This window comes from Melanaphis sacchari, unplaced genomic scaffold (genome assembly GCF_002803265.2).
Source record: "Melanaphis sacchari strain LSU unplaced genomic scaffold, SCAv2.0 Contig27_pilon_pilon, whole genome shotgun sequence".
NCBI lineage: Eukaryota > Metazoa > Arthropoda > Insecta > Hemiptera > Aphididae > Melanaphis > Melanaphis sacchari.
Genome location: NW_020271152.1, coordinates 3,072,586 through 3,092,835, shown reverse-complemented (window position 1 = coordinate 3,092,835; position 20,250 = coordinate 3,072,586). Strand labels below are relative to the sequence as shown.

The 20,250-nt window shown below is 28.5% G+C and overlaps 2 protein-coding genes across 5 annotated transcripts; both read left to right on the top strand.

Annotated features, from left to right (window-relative positions):
* Positions 1–313: 313 nt before the first annotated feature.
* On the top strand, positions 314–8,875 carry LOC112595479 (forkhead box protein K2). Its single transcript, XM_025340713.1, has 11 exons — positions 314–884; positions 2,393–2,647; positions 3,054–3,212; positions 3,283–3,703; positions 3,972–4,123; positions 4,206–4,420; positions 5,360–5,503; positions 5,993–6,104; positions 6,172–6,373; positions 8,103–8,317; positions 8,671–8,875. Exons 1-10 carry the CDS (start codon positions 544–546, stop codon positions 8,313–8,315), a joined length of 2,214 nt encoding a protein of 737 aa, XP_025196498.1. The 5' UTR covers positions 314–543; the 3' UTR covers positions 8,316–8,317; positions 8,671–8,875.
* Positions 8,876–10,626: 1,751 nt separating this feature from the next.
* LOC112595396 (zinc finger and BTB domain-containing protein 24-like) lies at positions 10,627–18,357 on the top strand. Of its 4 annotated transcripts, none has more exons than XM_025340565.1 (8): positions 10,627–11,085; positions 15,072–15,370; positions 15,439–15,615; positions 15,913–16,011; positions 16,091–16,286; positions 16,353–16,558; positions 17,056–17,353; positions 17,444–18,357. In XM_025340565.1, the coding sequence occupies exons 2-8, from the start codon at positions 15,080–15,082 to the stop codon at positions 18,154–18,156; spliced, it is 1,980 nt and encodes a 659-aa protein (XP_025196350.1). In that variant the 5' UTR covers positions 10,627–11,085; positions 15,072–15,079; the 3' UTR covers positions 18,157–18,357. The 4 variants fall into 4 exon arrangements, with proteins under 4 accessions (XP_025196350.1, XP_025196349.1, XP_025196353.1 ...); XM_025340564.1 differs by having other exon boundaries at positions 10,628–11,070; XM_025340568.1 differs by lacking the exon at positions 10,627–11,085 and adding an exon at positions 11,374–12,106.
* Positions 18,358–20,250: the final 1,893 nt, after the last annotated feature.

Genomic DNA, 20,250 nt, shown 5'->3' with positions numbered 1-20,250 from the left:
GACGCGTTACGCGCCACGCACACATGAACGGCGTGCCAGACGGTCCGACCGCAACAGACGGAACCTCAGAAAGATGGTCGTGACGTGATTCCGACAAGCGGATGATGGCGAGAGGAGCGGAGGCGAAGATGGCGAGTTGCTGCTGCTGCTACATTTTTCCCGAAACGGCGGCGATGACGGACAGCGATGCGAACGACGAAAACAGAAGTACGAGTGCGAACGAACGTGTGTATGTGTGTGCGTGCGCGTGACTCGGTGTGGCGTGTGTGCGCGCGCTGGCGCGATAGCAATACGTAACTGAACGAAGCACATCGCGCCGGGCCCGACCACCTAAACGCCGCCGCAGCATCGACACGAACAACCGCCGCCGTAACACCGCGCGATAATATTGTCGTCGCGTGTTTTCGTCTCTATCGTTCGTCGCGATATTTCCGTCGCCGCCCGCCGAAGTGCAGTGTACACGCCACACACACGCGCGCGCACACCACCTCTGTCGCAGCAGCATCAGCCGACACGGTGCTACGTGTGCAGCACGCGGGAACCATGTCCGAAACGGATTGGACGCTGCACGCGCTCAAGTCCATGCCCGGTAGCCCAACTAACGTGCAATGGGCCCCGGACCAAGACGTGACGGGCGTGATCGCCAAGCTCGAGGGTCGCGAGCTCGAGTACCTGATCCGGCAGAAGCGCATCGTCATCGGCCGGAATAGCTCCAAAGGCCAGGTAGACGTCAACATGGGCCATTCGAGTTTCATATCGCGGCGTCACCTGGACGTGCTGTACGAACACCCAAACTTTTATCTGACGTGCCACGGCAAGAACGGCGTGTTCGTGGATGGCGTGTTCCAGCGGAAAGGCGCCCCAGCGCTACAGCTGCCCAGGAGGTACGATACCCGGACGGCAGTTGCGGTAGCGTTGACGGCGGCGGCCCTCAAAGGCCGTTGTCGGCTCTGTGCGCCAAGGCTCGGTCTGTGCTTTTAATTGTTGCTAACGATACCGTCCCGGCATTTGCCTTTTTTTTCCATCTACAGTAAAAAAATCGCACGCGGCGCCGCCCCTCTTCCCTTCCCCTCAGTCTTTCAGTTTTATCCGGCTCGGCGGCCGCTGTGTTTACACACAACGTTTTGTTTCCCAAACGATTTGATAAACGAATCGGGGGACACAACGTTGTTACGAGCGATCGATGATAACGTGTTTTTGTTGTTTGGTTATAAATGGCTGCGTGCTAGTGTGTGCGTGTGTAACGGGTTTTCAAGGTCTCCCTGTTGCCAAAGTTCAAAATTGTCGATTATTGTTCATCCACGCGCATGCGACGCATAAAAGAACATTTTCTCTTATCATCATTCAGAATTGCCGGACTTGTGAACATAGCGTTACGTTCTGAGTCTGACAGCCACCCCAATCATCAGTGTATTAACAAAACGTTCTAATGACATCTATGTTTCCACTTATTTCTGCCCATACACATTTTGTCTTGTGGCCCTTATTTTCAGTTTACATTTCTATTTATGTTTTAAAATACTTAAGTAGTTTTTTGTTAATTTTCTATATAAATACCAAACCACAGCATTTTTTGAGATCCCAATATCTCACTTTATTATGGGTTAAACTACATGTAATAAATACTTTATATAATAAGTATAATAGGTAGTTTAAATATATTTCACATAAGAATTAGCATAATTTTTATTTTTGTCCATGTTACCTTTAATCAATCTATATCTAAATTGATTATAAAATATAGTTAAATAAATCTAATAAAGTCCAATTTTAATATTGTGTTTGAATGTACAATTCACTTAAATTTCTTTGTTTTTAATCTAACAATATTTATAGAATTAAGTGAACTTAAATAGTACATACTTAAATATTTCATTAAATATAAAATTAGAATTGTTAATTTTTTTTTACATTATAAAGTCAAATATGTTTTTAAACTGTTTGCTTTTGAAATGAGAATTATTCATAACTGTAGAATATCGTTCATGTGTCTGATAAAAATATTAGTCTTAAGCCAAAAATTATTAATACCTATCAATAAACATTCATTTTTAGGGAAAATTACCAGAAGAATTCATAATTGGTTTTTAATATTAATAATACAGTATTTAAAATAGTATTATACACTCATTTTCACTTACAGATTTTTAATATTAGTTTGAAATATAAGTTAAATTATAAATAGTAACTCCTATGAATTATCTGTGTTTCAATATTTGGGTACTATTTATTAATAATAGGGTACTTATTATTTAATGTTTTATTAGTATTAAAAATTTCTAATAATTAATTTTTGCAAAAAAAATAAAAAATAATATAAATAAACATTAATCAAATAAAATTGTAAATCTAATTATCTAAAAATCATTTATTTATTATTTTGTTTTTTTAGGTGTTTAATGCGATTTCCTAGTACAACAATTCGGCTAGTGTTTTATTCATTGATAGATGAAATGGCACCACCTCCTGTACTTCAGAATACATTTATTCAAACTCAAACTAGATCAATTGCAACACCTTCAAGAAGTTATGCAAATCCTCTAAGTATAAATATTCCTCCTCAAGTCATTAAACAAGAGCCTTCAACGTATTTATCAAAAGAAAATAGATTTATGAGTCCTTTTCCATCTCCTACTGGCACTTTAAGGTGAGCATAAATTTAATTCAAACATATTTTTCTTATTAATTATATAATTATTGTATTATTTTAATGTATGATAAAGTCTACTTAACTTCTACTAATACATAAATTTATACAAAAAGTATTATTTGGTAAAATATTATTTTACCAACTTTTAAAGATTTTATAATTATAATGAATGTTTCAATAAAAATTTCTTATACAAACAAGATTATAATATAAAATAATTTTAAACAATGAAAATGTAAAAAAAAAAATTAAAGTATTTATTAGTGGTGGTGGTGGTTGGACTTATTATCTTACATAACAGTCTGTCACTGGTAGGGAATTGAACAAACATCTGTCGTCCGTGAAAATTAATCTTCTGTAAACTTTTAATAAATAAATTTATTTTATGAATTTTATTTTTTAGTGCTGCAAATTCATGTCCAACTAGTCCTAGAGGAGGTCACAATCGACATACACTTGGACCCGATTTGCAAATGGCAGCATATGCAGCTGCAGTAGCTCATCCTGGTCAAATAGGTGTAATTTCTACGCCTACATCATCTGCTATTTATGTAGAAGAAAAGTAAGATTTTCTCGTACATTTTTCATTAATATATTTATGTTTATAATTTATATGTAAATTGTTTGTTTAGTAAACACTTAAACAATATGTCTAGTCAGAATAGCCGAGATGAAGAAACTAGCCCATTAGATGCAACTGTTTTTGATGTTAGCATTGGTAGCGAACCATTTGTTGGTGATTTTTATAGAAATGGTACATCAACATCTACCGGACAAAATTACAGTCCTCCTGAAACTGTAATCCAAGATAGATCAACACCTATAAATAACAACAATAGCAATTCTAATCCAAAATCTAAAGATGAGTCCAAACCACCTTATTCATATGCTCAACTCATTGTTCAAGCTGTTGCTTCAGCTTCTGATCGTCAGCTTACTTTAAGTGGAATTTATTCCTATATTACCAAAAATTATCCATATTATCGATTCGTGGATAAAGGATGGCAAAACTCTATTAGACACAACTTGTCATTGAATCGTTATTTTATTAAGGTAAATATTTGACAAGAGTTAGATTAGGTAAAATATAATAAAAAGTAAAACTCATAACTAAACTATAACTACTTAAAGTTAACTTATTTAAATTCTGTGGATTTAAAAAATATTTGTGGTTTTAGAATTTCTATTATTAATTAATTTCTAATAACTTCGAAAAAGTGATGTACAAAAAAGTTAAATATGCTCATTTAAATTGCAACAGAATTTTTACTTAGATTTTGTCATTTTTAACTAATTTTTTTTTTTTTTAATTTTTATAAAGGTTCCTCGTTCACAAGAAGAACCAGGGAAAGGAGCTTTTTGGAGAATTGATCCTTCATCTGAACAAAAATTAATTGAGCAAGCTTTTCGGCGTAGACGTATAAGAGGAGTGCCTAGTTTTAGGCTTCATAATTCATTTGGAATGTCTTCAAGGTAACAATTTAATATATATATAGATAAATAAAAACTATTGAACATCTATATTATATCATTGTTTAATTAAATCTTATTTTAGAAGTGCTCCTCCATCACCAAGTCATATTACTGGCGGTGAATTATCAATTGTAGATTCATTATCTAGAGAAACTTCACCATCACCTCCAGTATCTTCTTCAGACCAACAACAAGATGAAGTTTGTCTGACAAATTCTATCTCAAACCAAATTAAATCACCAAATAAAATTTCTCATACTAATGGTGTTGGTGTGCTTCACTATGTCTCATCAACAGGTAATAATTCTTATATAATTAAAAATATGTTACATAACACTAACATTTATTTTAATATAATATTTTACTATCTAATATATTATATGGTTATATACTCATATAGTATAAACTAATAATGTGATCCTTAAATAATTTGTTTAAACCACTAGATGTATACTTAGAAACTTCAAGTATTTATTCAATAATTTTGGATAATTAAATAAAAATCTTATTTCGGATAAAGAAAATCTAAATACAATATTACAGTTTTCTTTTAAAGTTTTTTATTATTAAATAAAAAAAAAAAATTAACAACATTATTAATTAAACATTTTTAATAATCCATTCTAGAAATATTGTATGTTAAAATGTATAAATGCTTGCATATTTGTATATTTTTTAGTACTGTAAGTTTCCTGGCTCTTGGTTAATAAAACATTAAAAAAATTTATTAATTTATTAATACTTGAAAACTAAGAATAAATATAGCTAATAGATAATAATATTATTAATTATTATCATTACCTAAGCTTAGAAAATGAATTTTTTACTATATATTATTTTCTAAGTGTTTCATTTTAATATTTTTAATTATGTAAAAATTTAGAATACTGATTAAATTATAATTGAATATTTCGTTTATATGCCATATATCTTTAAACTTAGCTGATAGATAATAATTTTAACATTGCATTATTTTTTTTCATTTTATAATTTAGTTTCATAGTCATATGCTACAAACAAAAATATTAAACTTTAATTCTCTTTCTTAGACATACATCATTAAATTGTTGTATTTTATTGATAATAGCATTATTGCATATTTAACCTGTCTATTGGAGTAGTTACTATTTCACTTGATAAATACATTAGTATTTTCTTAAATATTATCATTAACTGATAATAAACAGTTGCCTTTTTTCTTCAAATTTTTGACAAAGTATTTAAATTTTTGTTTAGCTAACAATGAAACTTTAGAAATGCAAAGTCCTCAACAATTAACTTTCTTAAAGTCACGACTAGTCTTGCCAGTGACAACTTATAGTAAATCTACAACTAGACATATTACAATAGTAAACAATGGACTTCCAACATCTCAGTCAGGTAATTATAATTTATTACAAAATCAATACTTACAAGCAAAAGGACACTCTTAATAGCATATCTTATGTAATATATTACTCATTTTTCATTAGTCTAACCTACATGCAAAATCAACAAAATAATTTTTATTTTTATGTTCTTAAGCTATTTTTAAGTAAAATAATCCATCATAATAATTATAAAGGTTAATATTTTTTACATTATAAAATATCTATTTGTTAAAATATTGTTTTAAAACAATTTAATATAGATATTAAACATATATAAATATATCAAACCTATAAAAATATTTTAATGAGTTTCATAACAGATTATTTTACTTCAGATTATTCAAAAATTATTAAAAAAATTAATGGATTTAATCTATGTTGTATGTGGGTGTGAGAATAAAAAAATATTGTAATGATTCATTCAAATCTTTACTAAACCCAACTATTATCTTTCAGGAATTGATTATTAACTGTATTATTATACAATTTGTTTTTATAGGAAGCACAACTAAAACTAACTTAAACTTTATCGCCTTTCCTCCACCAATCAAGGAGTCTTTATTGCCACAAGCTCCTGTTATTGTGCAAGCTTTAGATCAGACATTTGACGCGTAAGTAACTTGAGGCTTTAAATTAATAGATTTTAATTACTCTTAATGTTATTGTATCCCATTCTAGTTCTAAGCTGAATCATACATTAAATATTGATAAAGCAGTTAACCATCATAAACAAGTTGAAAATAATGAACTGCATGAGGATATATCTCAAAATAACCCCACTCAAGGAATAGAAATAGAATCTGGAGAATTCGGAGTTCAAGATATTCATGAAGAAATTATTGATGATACTCAAAAGACAACAGGAGAAAATATAGAACAGGTTAGTTTTTCACATAAATAAAAATAGAAATGTTATATATTTATTAGTGATAGGCCATGATATTATTTCAAATATCAATATCGTTCACAATTTGTTGATATTGAAATTCTTTTTTCATTTTCACTTAACCAAATTTACATCTTACTAACATCATTCATACTTGTATTAACATACAATTAAATGTATTATAGTTTAGATGCCTTAGAACCTGTAATTAAAATGTGCTTTTTGAAAAATATGATTATTATAATAAAAAAGATATCGCAATAGGTATATTTGAAAATTATTAATTGATATCAATATTGTATTGAATTATCGATATTGTTGTCCATCACTAATATTTATTGAAAATGTTTGATAAATACAAGTAACACATTTACTGTGTTATTGCATATGCTAAGAATGTAACTAATATTTTTATTGGCATCATATACTTTGATATTAAATTTGTAATATATCATTTGTCAACATTATGATTAAACATTAAACTACTAGTTTTTTATTAGCGTCTCCTATAAATGTTATTCATAAGTGTGCAAATCATGCATTGATATTTAAGTTTATCGATTCTTAAGAAAAATTTTTTAAATCACAGTTTTTTTAGAATCAATGATACTCTACAATATATTTAAATATAAACTGCAATTAACATCGTAAATTATTTAAAAATATTACTAAGTTATCATAAGTAGATACAACATGTTTTAGCATTCACATATTTTTTATTAATGTTTTTTTTATTTTCTGACTTATCAAGACTAAGTTTAGTTATTAAATTTTTAAAATCAGTGTGTCAAATGATTTTTAATTTTTATTATATGAATGATCACAACTTAATTTTTATTTTTATTTTTTTTTTATTTTTTACAATATAAAAATATAATTTTATTTTAAATTTATATTTATCTACAGCTAGTCATTAAGTTTAATTTTGTAATCTATTTTTATACATCCCATATTAGATTTATAGTAAATTTCTTATCTGTTTTTTTTTTTCGTTGCTAGTCTCAGTAAATACAAGAACATTTTATCTTATTTTTGTAGACATTTACATTTATTATCTATTATTTGATCTATTTTTGTATACATTTGTCATTTTGTCAATTTTATTGCATATTTTGCAATATTAAGTTAATGTTGCAGCATATATTTATGTGTTATCAGTTCTGTAAAATTCTTTTGTACAATTTATTGTGATTAACATATCAGTTAAGTTCTGTTTGCCTGCTGGCTGTCATTGCTTAATTACTAATTGGTATTAAAATATTATTTGGTGGTCCAAAAAAATAGATGTACATGATACTTTTACTAAGTTGTAACTCTAACATAATATGCATTATATATTTAGATATCCAACATTATCATTCTCTTCTTACATACATTCACATTTTCTATCTGTTACTATTTCTCAGAGTATCAAAATGTTCTTAGTTTTAGCTATCATTATCATTGACCTGTTTAAAGTCATTCATTATCCATATTTTAATTTGTTACTTGAAGATAATGTTTATCTCAAACATTTCCATTTAATTCTTGTCTCATTGTTAATTTTTTTTATGTTATTTCTCGTGTTTTCATTTATTGTAATAATTGTGATTTGAATATAACTATATTTTTGTACTTATAAACATTAAATTAGTATTTGAATGTAGTATTGTATTTATTTTTTTTATATCATAATTTATATAAACCTATTTAATTCATCGTTTTGTGATTTTTGTTTGTTTAGTCATCTAAAAATTTCAAACCTGAAGAATCTTCTGAAAATGGAAATCAACAAGTTGTTGGCGAAGATGTTGAAGAGGAAGAAGAAGTAGTTGAAGATAACAATTTTGAAGAATCCAAAGAACCGGATACTAATTATTCTAATAATTTTCAAGAACCACAAGCTAAGCGTGCCAAATTAAATTATTATCAACAAGAAATAAATGGCGTCCCTTAAAGGTAATTTATATATTAAAAATTTAAACATGTTATTGTTATGTTATAAATAGGTCTTATCTAAGACATTTTTTTTCTGTACATAAATTATGTATAAATTTTAAGTGGGCTACAAAATTATTGTTACTGTTCTCTTTAATTAATTTTGAATTATCTAGCTTAAATCAAACTAGGTATTTCTCTCTGTCAAAATGTTTAGTTATTTTATGAATTAAGTAATATATTTTTATTTTTTGCTTGAGCAGAATTATAGGCAGTATATTATTATGTTATAAGATACCATACTACATTAATAATCAATGTGTAATTGTAAGAATATTGTATTTTTGCTAAACATGTTTTTATGATTGTTTTAGCTACTATGATATTATACAAATTATCATTGCAAATATAAAAATAATCCAAGTGAACAAGGTAGCCCTAAATTTGACATGTTGATCATCATTATCATTTTATCCTATGTCTTATTATGTTCCTTGTATATAACCGTAATAACATATCTATTGTAAAATAAAATTTTAATTCCAATTAATTGACAATTTATTTTTGGTTGATAGGGAATCTTATTTCTTTTTAAAGTGCAATTACATATTTTAATCTTTCTATATTTTTTCTTTTGTTATTATTTTTTTGTTGATTTTAAATGTTATCAAATTTAAATAAATTGCCATAATTTTTAATCAGTATGTGGACAAAAGCTATTTTTTTCGGTTTTTAATTGTTTGAGAATTTTGATGTTATAATAAAAGTTCATTTTTAATAAATATGTGATTGGACATTTTATATTATTCAAAAAATATAATATAATTATTTTTATAAAATAAGTTTTTGTCTACTTAAAAAAAAAATGTGTTACCATTTGTGTTTAGAAAGATTTAGTTTACATTGGTATTAAAATTATATAAAATTAAATTTAAACTTAACTCAATTTGTTGGGTTACATAAACAAAATTATTATGTTGGATTTTTTAAACATCTTGTACATTTTTCTTGTTTATTTATATATTATAAATATTTCAAAAGTATTTTTCAATCAGCAAATAATTATTTTTTCATTTAGTTCTTTACTAAAAAATATGCACAAATGCAAATGTGTATTTATAAAATATTGTATTATTGTCTTGGGATATCTTTATTCAATGGATGTGCGTGGAACCCGGCTCTACCATATTTATGTGTATCCCTGTCTCTAGTTGTATAACCCTAAGCAATTCCGACAAGCACAAATGTATTTTTTTTTTATAAAGATTGTAATAAACATGATGTTGTTAGTAGTATTTATATATATCATAATATAATAGATTCAAATTGTATTAAGGAATAAAAATAGTCAACGCAATACTTTTTTAGCACACTTGTAAGTGTAATATAAGATTACTATTTACTTTATTTTGTTGAGACATTAAATTTATAAATTATTTAGTTTGAGTGTTGTTATTGAAAAATAAATAAATAAATCGTCTTTCCCTCTATTCTCAGAAATACGAGAAACATATTTTGAATCTCCAAGTGTTTTTTTTTTTTTTTTTTTTATTCTAAATGTAAAACCATTAGCGTGTGTATGGTCCAAATAATATGAAGTTTGTATCATGACGTACAGTAATAATAATACGTTATCGTCGTATTGCACGAGTGTAAAAAAAAATAACAAAACTATATGGAAATCGATCCGTTGTTACAAAAAAAAAAAAAAAAAAAAAAAACAGAAATACGACGGCGGCGTAACCGAAGTCCGCAGCAGCAGCTGCTGATGCGTGTGCATGATATAAATGATAAGGTATGATCAGGAGTTCGACGGTCAGCTACTTAGGTAGGCGCCAAGTGACGTAGCGTAATGATCAGTAACTCAGTATTAATGGCATAATGACAACATGATAATACGAGCGAGCAAGTGACGTGTTGCGCAGACTCGAACCAAATCCGAACCTTTACGGTCATACCAAGTCGTACGTATCGTATGCGCCGCTGGTTTCGGATACTTCGTTTCGCGCGCCTTTCTAGTTTCCGGACGTCGTCGTCGTCGTAGCATAACGGTAAATACAGTGTGACCAACAGCGCGCACGTCTGACCGCCAGTAGCTGATAAGGGGGCCTCCCGTAAGGAGGGCAAAGCATCACGGAACTTCCATTGCTGTCCGTAACCCGATGGCGTTCAACAAGTAAAATACCCGGCCGCCTCTACAAGGTCGAGAACCGGTCGTCACCATCCGCGGGCGGCCCCGACACGGTAATACCGCGTCGCCGCCCGAGGCCGGAGAATTGACGGTCGGACCGTGTGGCGGCACTGTTGCCTCGGTGAAAACGTCCATTCGCAATGGCGTGTACGTGGACGGCGAAAGGTATTCCGTAGTTTTTAACTGGCGGCCGTGTTCACGTCGACGACAATCGAGCAGCGCGCGCGCGTTATGTAGTGTTAGTGTTTTTATTATTTTTATTATTATTATTATTATTTTTTTTTTTTCAATCACTCAAAATATATACGACTTAAGTATATATCATGTATTTTATATTTTATCCCTTATAGTTTTTTTGATTTATGCCCGCGAAACGAATCACGAAAACCATACCAATAGCGAACATATTATTGTTGTTGTACATAATAAAATATATTGTATAAAACCAGCCGCTGCTGCCACCGCCGACGCCGACGGTACCTGAAAAGCTGCCTCCCCCGTCGACTGGTCTCGCTGCGAAAAAGACGTCGAATCGGAGCCACCGAAAGCTGACGTCTGAGCGTCGTTGCCGTCGCCGTCGTGTGTGAGTATCATCCGTGTGAGTAGCCGCCGCCGCGTCGTCCCCGCTCACGTACAACACAGGGCCTTCTCTCCAAAATGGCTCTGCCCCTACCTTTACGTAGTGGTGGCCCGCACATGTATGTGTGGATGGCGGTGCGTGTGCGTGTGCGTACGCGTTTTCATCCCGACTTGGGTCAACGGTGGTGTGCCGTGCCGTCGCCCGCCCGCCCATCCGCCCTCCAAACGCGCTCGAGGTGTCCCTCTCCTAGGAGCATTTTTATTATTTTTTCCCGTTGTCTTGTTGTTTTTTTTTTATAATCGCATCGAACGCGCCGTCGCGTTCTTTTCCCGCGAGATAACGGTACGCACCTCGCACACCAACGGTGGTTGTTTGCCTTCATTGTCGATGTCGATCTTGATCGTTTAGGTGGACAATAGAAATTTTCCATAGGATCGTTTTTTTTCTACCCTTGGAACGGGGGGGCACGAATCTGTGAACTGTGTGCGAGTCTGGACGTGCACGCCTTACGATCGCACGTTATTAAAATATATACAACGATGACGACGAGAGGACTACGGCGCGCGCGTCTCGAGAAAGTACAGGCGGCCGATTTTTATAAAATATTTCCGTACCGATAAGTAGGTCTTGCGGCATATGATAGTCACATCCTGGTTCTTTAGAATAATACAATTTTTTTTCCATTCCGTTCCTCCGCTCATTATACACGCGACTGGATAGTAGAAAGTGAAAGCGTGTACTCTACGACCGTCTATTATAGTAATAATAATATATATTTTTATTTTTATTATTACATTGCTGGCAAGCGAGTGTGTGTGTGTGTTTGTTTGCGAGAATTATACGTACGCGTGTGCGTTTGAGGCTCTGTTGGCCTGCTCGCGATTTTCTTTTTGTAAAAACGCATTCCGACGTGTGTGCGTTTTTCGGGACGCGTCCGCAAAAATTTCGGGAAAAGTCTGGGTCGGACGAGAGTATAGATTTTTGCCGACGTCGTTCCCCGTCGACGTTTTTTGGACTTTTTCATTGTTCTTAACGCCAAGTATGAAACGAACAACTATAGTAATGATTCCGTTTTAGTATTTTTAAGAACAAACTACGACGGTATTGTTGGTATTATAACATACAGTCAAAAACAAAAAGGTACTCTTTCTAATTGACCATATAATTTTGTTGTTTTCCATTACTCATTCTCCTTTTCCGGAAAACAGTGTTATCCGATGACGACACCGCTGCTTCCTCCAAAAGAGATTCGGATCTGTATGCTATTCTCGTTTATTTTTTTAATTTTTACACTTTGTGCCTATCACATTATTTAATTTTAGTGCAATGTCATAAAAATCTCGGCTGTCCGTTATCTACCCACTTGATATCTGGCACTTTTTTATCTTGTAGATTCAATTTTTCAATTGATATTTTAATAATTAATCGCGTATATACCATTTTTTTTCTTCGTAAAATTATTATGTAACTAAAAATCTTAGATAGCAACGATTGCCGACGACACACTTGCATTTGTTATTTTCTCGTGTTTTTTTTTTCCAATATTCGTATACAAAGTATCATTACTCAATATAAATAATACACGATGTAAAAAATGTCTTTGTTTTACATTTCTAGCGCATAAATACTTATACACCAGTGCCTATTACAGTTTTTATCATTATTATTATTTATTTATGACACACCGATCTATTGTTTTTTTTTTTTTTTTTTACATAGTCATTATACCAACACAAGCATTATATTTTGAAAAAATAATTTTAAACAATATTGTTTTCTTTAAATGTTAAATTTAAACCATAAATGATATTTTAAAACATAACCAAGTATTTACTAACATTCTAATTTATTAATAACTCATACTTAAAATTACCTTAAGGGTTAACCTTAAAATATACTAGTTAATAGACATATCACTGCTCTTGAAATTTTTAATACTAAATGTTGTACATATTATTATTGAATATAAATTCTATAAAATGTATAGATATTAAATTAATGATAATTATTGTATATGTTTGTTTGTTTATATGTTAAATATTAATGACTAACATCTCATTTTAATATATGGTTGATTAGAGATATTGATAGTCAAACTGATTTTGTATACTTCTTGATTCTTTACTAAAAAATAATATTTTTTTAAATATATGTTTACTTCACTCTTAAAATTTCAGTTATATTGTAATCTTAAGTCTTTAAGGTTATCTGTAGAACTATTCATAATACATTATATGAGCTTTTACTTCCTACTTCTTAAACTATATAATGAATCTAAATAATATATGACATTTATTTAATAGGAACAAGATACTGAGTTACAATTAATTAGTAAAAATATTAAAATAAAATAATCATAATTAGTTATATTAGTTAAAAAAAACATTGATGATCTTATCAGATAATGTAATATGATGTGTCAATGATTTAAGGAAAGTAGTTTGCTAATATTTTATAGCTAATCCTTATACAAAAAAAAAATGTGTATTTCCTTTTTAAAACCGATAAGACAGTATACTAATATGGTATTTTTTAAAAATTACTTTAATTATAAATTTTTATACTTTTAAAACGTGTGAAGTTAAATTATGGCATAAGTAGCTATGTATCTACAACTTTCATAAAGTAATGGTACAACAAAGCACAATCATAATAAGTTTTGGCCCTTCTAAAAATAAATATAAATGGTATTAAGTAATAATCACATTTTTCAATTTGAGTGTTTACCTTAGAAAGTAACAATACATAGGACCTACTTAATTTAACCTTTACTCCTTGTGATATTTTAGTATATTGAATAATATTCTTGGAGACTTCATCTTTTTAAATTTAATTGCTAAACAGTTTAGGAATGTAAAGATGGCTGTACTTAAATTTTTTGAAATATGTTCACTGTTTAATAAATAAAATTGAAATGTGAATGGTATTCAGTAAAAGTAATTAATATCATATTAGAATTCTCTTAGGCAATTTATAAATATTTTTACAGTTAATCTGTTTGAAATAGTATTTGCCTTATTATCAACTATGCAGTATATTATTGATTTTAAAAATAAAGCAATAATATTTCCATGTTTTTCAAATACATTTTTTGCTCCTACTTTTATATGAACAATTAATTTCTTAGAAAATTGCTGAATAAAATATATTAAATAGAATCTAAAATAAAATTATTTTTTTTAAAAGTTTCCTTTATTGCCCCATTATATAATGATTTAATAGACCTTGAAATTTCTAGTTTAGTTTTCTATATATACTCAATATAAAAGTACTTAATAAATAAAATCATGAAGTATAAATTACTAACATTTAAAGCTTAATTAAGTTAAATGTATTTGCATAACTTCTATAACAAAAAAAAAAATAAATGCATCCCTTAATATAAATTCTATAATAATATTATGAAACAATCAATTATAAAACAATATTTAAAAATAGATAAACATTTTATTTGGTTTTGTGGAATTTTTTTTAAATTCCAAGTTGATAAACATATCTATTACTGATATAATAAATAATATAAAAAACATAAATATGTATATATCCAAAAATATTTAATAACAGATCTTATATTATTGAATTACTATGTAAGCTGACAATAAATAGCATTATCATGAATTATTTTTTAACAATTTAAACAAATTCTTAGTTTTAAATAGTATATAGATATTTAGACTTTTTTTAGTTGAAAATTCTTTTATACTGGCTTCCAAACAATTTTTTACTTCATATTGTTTATGGTTAAAAAGTTTGACAATATATTATTATACAATGCTAGTGTTGGGTATTAATATTAAACGTGTTTGTTCTTTTAAGATATAATTTTATTTATAAATAAGTATATTTATATCAATATTTAAATTCCTGATTTTATTTTGATTTCACAAACTTAACTAATAGTGTATTGATATAAAAATTTATCTATGAGTTAATGTTATTATTGAGGTTTGATTTCATCACAATTATATTTTGCTTATAATAATAGTTAATTGTTTTTAATTTAGATTAAAGTATGAATACTGGAAGTTATCCTACATTTGTGACCGCTGCGCCGGCAACTTCGTTTAACACCTGTTCAAGTGCAAACATGACTCAAGTGAATGCAGGAAACAAATATACAAATGTTCAACAACAAACTGATACAGTTAACACTAATACAGTAGTTAATACTTCTAATACTAGTGGACAAGTGGTTGCACTTTTGAACAGCGATGAAGCCGGTGTAACTTACTTGAGACCTCTGGATTCAAATGGTTTTGCTGTAAATTTAGCTGGAGTTGGATCATCTAATCAACAAGGACAAGTATGTTAAATATTATTTTCAATATATATATATATATATATTTAATTTTCATATTATTTTTTATTTAGATATTTACTATTCCCATAACTGTTCCTGGTTCTAAACCTGGAGAACAAAGCCAAACTATACAAATTCAAGTAGTTGGGCAAGGTGGTATATCTGGTGATAAACTTTTGCCTGTTTTTGGTCCAGTATTACAACTGGCGTACAACCAACAACAAGACAATGGAACCATTCAACTTCAAGTAAGTCATCCCAAATAATAAATGAGAAATGGGTGCTTAATTTTTGCCAAAAATGATTTAGAATTTTATAAAATCTAAATACTTTATGATAAATTCATTAATAATATTATTTTTAATCTTTGGTTTTGTAAAATTATTTAAAAAAATTTAGTTTATGTTTTAGTTATTTTATATATCCAATTTATACTATAATTGGCCTAGTTTTTGGAAATGATAATTTGCTTTTGCTCCATTGTCATTTATATTATAATTCAATAGTTTTAAATTTCTGTATATTTTCTATTTTTATTGTATTAGTTGCAGCAAGATGGTGATGTTTCAAATGACCAAATACATAACAATAACAATGATTCAATGCAATCGTCTGATTTATTGCAAGACGTTCAAGAAGACCAAGTAATTCCTTTCTATTGATTAATTATGTTATTGATTTGATATTTTTATGATAAATATTTATATAATTTAAATATGTTAGGATATGATACAAGATGTCAAACCAGTAATTATCGAACAAAGCGGCACAGATAGTAATGGTTTACCATTTCCATTAGCAGTAGTGGTAAATCAAGACATGGTTGTGCGGCGTAATCAGCAAGACAACAAAATAATTGGCGATCAAAAAGATAATCAGGCGGACAAACGATTAAGAATTCAAAATGAACAAGATCCAGGTAATAATGAAAATACCTAATTATATTTTATTGAATTAAAATATTAACAAATAATTTTACTTTCAGCAAATCAATATGTCATGACTTACTCATCTAATTCAAATAATTCTGTTTCATTGGCTGATTATATATCAATGAATCACGATAATATACCTCTTGGACATTTTTTAAAATTTTCACCTGATAATAATAAAAGAGATAGTATGGAATCATCTGGTAACCAAGATGATGGCAATAATGAAATGGTAGTTTACGAAGATGCCAATAGTGGGGTAATTATGAATTCATATACTCATTACTTACTTTAATTAATTTAACTGATAGCAAAATGCAACATAACCTTAGTTTTGATATTAATATTAAAATATTCTTGTATGTTGAATGTTTTGTATTGTATGCATCCTATAATTCAGTATATTGATGACTTATTAGTTTTTGTGAATTTGAATAAAATATTTTTATAGAACTATAAAATACTAATTAAAAAAAAAATATTTTTATTTAAGAAATCACATAAATTTACTGAAAAATGTAGGTAGTAAAACGAACAATTAATAAGTTAACTATTTTTTTATTTTGTTATTCTAAACAATATTTATGTTATGCAATGAATGCATTACAATTGTTTAAATTTCGGCTTTTAATTTTTCAAAGATTTCTATTACTCTGTCTTTTTTTTAAATTATCATTTTACTTAAATTACATTTTTAAACAAAGGTTTTATCCTAGTTAATTTATTCAGTTCTTAAAATATTCTTTAAATTTTTAGGAAAAGGGTAAAAGAAAAAAAAAATACAAAAAGAAACCACCAGCTGCTCGAAAACCACGACCTGGTCAAATACATATTGCAACTGCTTTAGATGGTACACTTCTATTTTGTTGTCCAGAATGTAGCATGGCTTACCCTGATAAAGAAATGCTTGAACAACATTTAGTTGCTCATAAAATAGAAAGAAGATTTATATGTGACCTATGTGGTGCTGGGCTTAAACGAAAAGAACATTTAGAACGACATAAATTGGGTCATAATCCAGAACGACCATTTGTTTGTAATGTTTGTTGTAAAGGTAAATTTTTAATTATTGTAATAAATTGTTATCAAATAAAAACATATGTATAATATTCTAGAATAAGTATTAAAAAATTTTATAATTTAGGTTTTAAAAGAAAAGAACATTTAAATTTGCATGCTGTGATCCACTCTGGTGTAAAGACTGAAGTATGCCAGGATTGTGGTAAAGGTTTTTACCGGCGAGACCATTTAAGAAAACATACTCAAAGTCATATCACTAAACGTTTAAAAGAAGAACATGCTGCTCTTCAACAAATGGCAGAACAAGTAACAGTATCAGATCGTCAAAAAATGTCTGTTCCAGAGCTCATCCAAAATCAAAGTCATTCAGGACCAATCATTAATTTGGCTCATCAAGAAATGATAATTGATGCTGTTGCTAGTGGGAGACATGATAGCCCTACCCCTCCAAGTGATCATCAAATTGTCATCACCAAAGGTAACCAAAAACTTACTGAACAAGAGTTGATTATACTACAGCAGCAGCAGCAGCAGATTCAACAACAGCAACAACAACAACAGCAGCAGCAATTACAACAACAACAGCAGCAGCAGCAACAACAACAACAGCAACAGCAGCAGCAGCAACCAAATAGTCCAAATATAGCCCAACAAGAGATGATCATTGAGGCTGTAGGACAACAACATCATAGTCCATCTCCACCACATGTGGAACACCATCAAGTAGTTATTACTAAATTAGAACCAACAGAGGATTCAAGAGAAAATGAAAGTATTGTTTTGACTCAATCTGATGCTAGAGAAGCACTTGGTTTACTACACCATCAATCTCAATGACCTATACTTTCAATTGCCAAGGTGACAGTTAAACAGAAACCACCATAATAATGCAAGTATACTATTGGTAATCTATATTAATTGTTTCCTAAAAGTAATTTGATCTAAAACCAATGTTAACATATGATACTATTTTTAAATTCTACCAAAAATAATTTCCATTATTTTTTTTTTATAACAATTATATAGAAACAGGTGCGCTCAATATTGTAAGTAATAAAATTTACATGGATAACATTTTTTTTGCATGAACAGCAAATAATTTTGTGAGATTGATATTTTATTAATACAAACATATTATATTTATCGTTTCTGACTGTCAAAAGCATATATGTCAACAACAATTTTCCGCTAACCTAGCCTATTTATTTTATTGAAGCAAAATATTATTTAAGTTCGTCAAATCATAATATTTTATTATTACTGTCATCATAATATTATTGAAGTTTTAATATCTTTTAGTTAAATATAGGTTTATGAGGATAAAAGACTCATAATTTCTTATTTCAAGTAAATATAGGATAAAACAAAAAAAAACCTATCTTGCTCACCATTCTTTATTTATTGAAGATATACAATTCATCCCATTGACAAAATTAAAATCTTAAATTTAGATTAATAAACTGCAGTACTAAAAGCAGAATAATAAATGAAATATTTTTTATTTTTTTAAATTTTTAAAATATTTAAGATAATTAAAAATTATTATATAAAAAGTGTATAGTCTATTTTACTTATAACTAAATTGTATATTTTTAACTTTCCTTATTGATAAAAATATTGTGTAAACATGTTATTTTTATTTTTTACTAAACATTTTATTGTTTGTTATATTATTATTAAAATATTTATATTTAAAGTATAATAATATATTTTAGTTAATTAACAAAATCTTAAATATAAATGTAGCATACTCTACATTTAAATTAAATTAAATTATTTATAAAATAATAGGGTATATTTTTTAATTTATTGGACAGTTAATGTGTATATTTCCTATTAATGCTTAATAGTTTCATTTTTTTATGTTTTATTATATTATGACTTTTTTAACCACATTCTTTAATAGAAAACCATATATTATCTATTAAATTAGTTTTATATTAAATAATTGATTTTAAATGTGTTTGATACTATAATAGACCAAAGTTGATAAATTTCATTTATTTTATTACCAAGTATAATTAAAAGTTAAGTATATAATTTTTTAATGAATTGTAAATTAACGCTTTTTAAAAACATCTAATACATTATTTTTTTTTTAAGTAAGCACTGTGATACAAAAAAAAACTAAATTTAATTTATGTCTATGGCTTTTCTGTTATGTCTTTAAGATACCAGATACTAATTATGTGATAAGTTGTAGTTTTCATACATATATATAATTATTATATGTATGTATGTATACTCATGCATATTTATAAACAATGTACACTATGATTTTAGAAATTTAGCAATAATAATTTGATTTGAGGGTAAAATAATACAATGTTAGTTTATTTATGTTCACAATAAGTTAAGTAATTTTAATGTAATCTAAGAAATCCGTTATTTTGTATTAAGTTTTTTTTTTTTGTTTTTGTTATGTTGTCAATTAAATTGTCTAAACCAAAAAAAAAAAAAAAAAAATGTAATACACATACTACATAATATGTTTAATGTTCTATAATTTTAAATATGAACTATGTGATAAGTTACAGTGTAAATAGAGGTGCATATCATCATCTAGATCTTAAAGTGTTAAAACAAAAATGACAATATTTTTTTTACTTGATATGAATTTTTATACAGCTATTTTTGTTAGCCATATGAATGAGGACAATTTCACATATTTTTTAGTTACAATTTCAGCAAAATTGAATGTTATTAACTAATAATTACTATCACTTTTATATTATTTATGTTAACATTTATACTTATGTGTAAGGAATGTTTTGTATTGTATAAACATAATACATTAATTTTGTTGGTTGTATGGGCTAGGTTAATTCATTTTTATTTAATTCAGTTTACATTATAATTTGTCTTAATATTTTTGGTTAAACGGTTTTAAATAATACATGCATTTATTATCATTGATTAACAACATATTTT

Excerpts from the sequence above, each read along its gene's own strand:
- LOC112595396 (XM_025340565.1), top strand. The coding sequence starts at position 15,080 with ATGAATACTGGAAGTTATCCTACATTTGTGACCGCTGCGCCGGCAACT. Across the intron at positions 16,287-16,352 it reads TCAAAATGAACAAGATCCAG|CAAATCAATATGTCATGACT; the intron begins GTAATAATGAAA and ends TTTTACTTTCAG. Across the intron at positions 17,354-17,443 it reads TTGTAATGTTTGTTGTAAAG|GTTTTAAAAGAAAAGAACAT; the intron begins GTAAATTTTTAA and ends TTTATAATTTAG.
- LOC112595479 (XM_025340713.1), top strand. The coding sequence starts at position 544 with ATGTCCGAAACGGATTGGACGCTGCACGCGCTCAAGTCCATGCCCGGT. Across the intron at positions 885-2,392 it reads GCGCTACAGCTGCCCAGGAG|GTGTTTAATGCGATTTCCTA; the intron begins GTACGATACCCG and ends TTGTTTTTTTAG. Across the intron at positions 5,504-5,992 it reads ACTTCCAACATCTCAGTCAG|GAAGCACAACTAAAACTAAC; the intron begins GTAATTATAATT and ends TTGTTTTTATAG.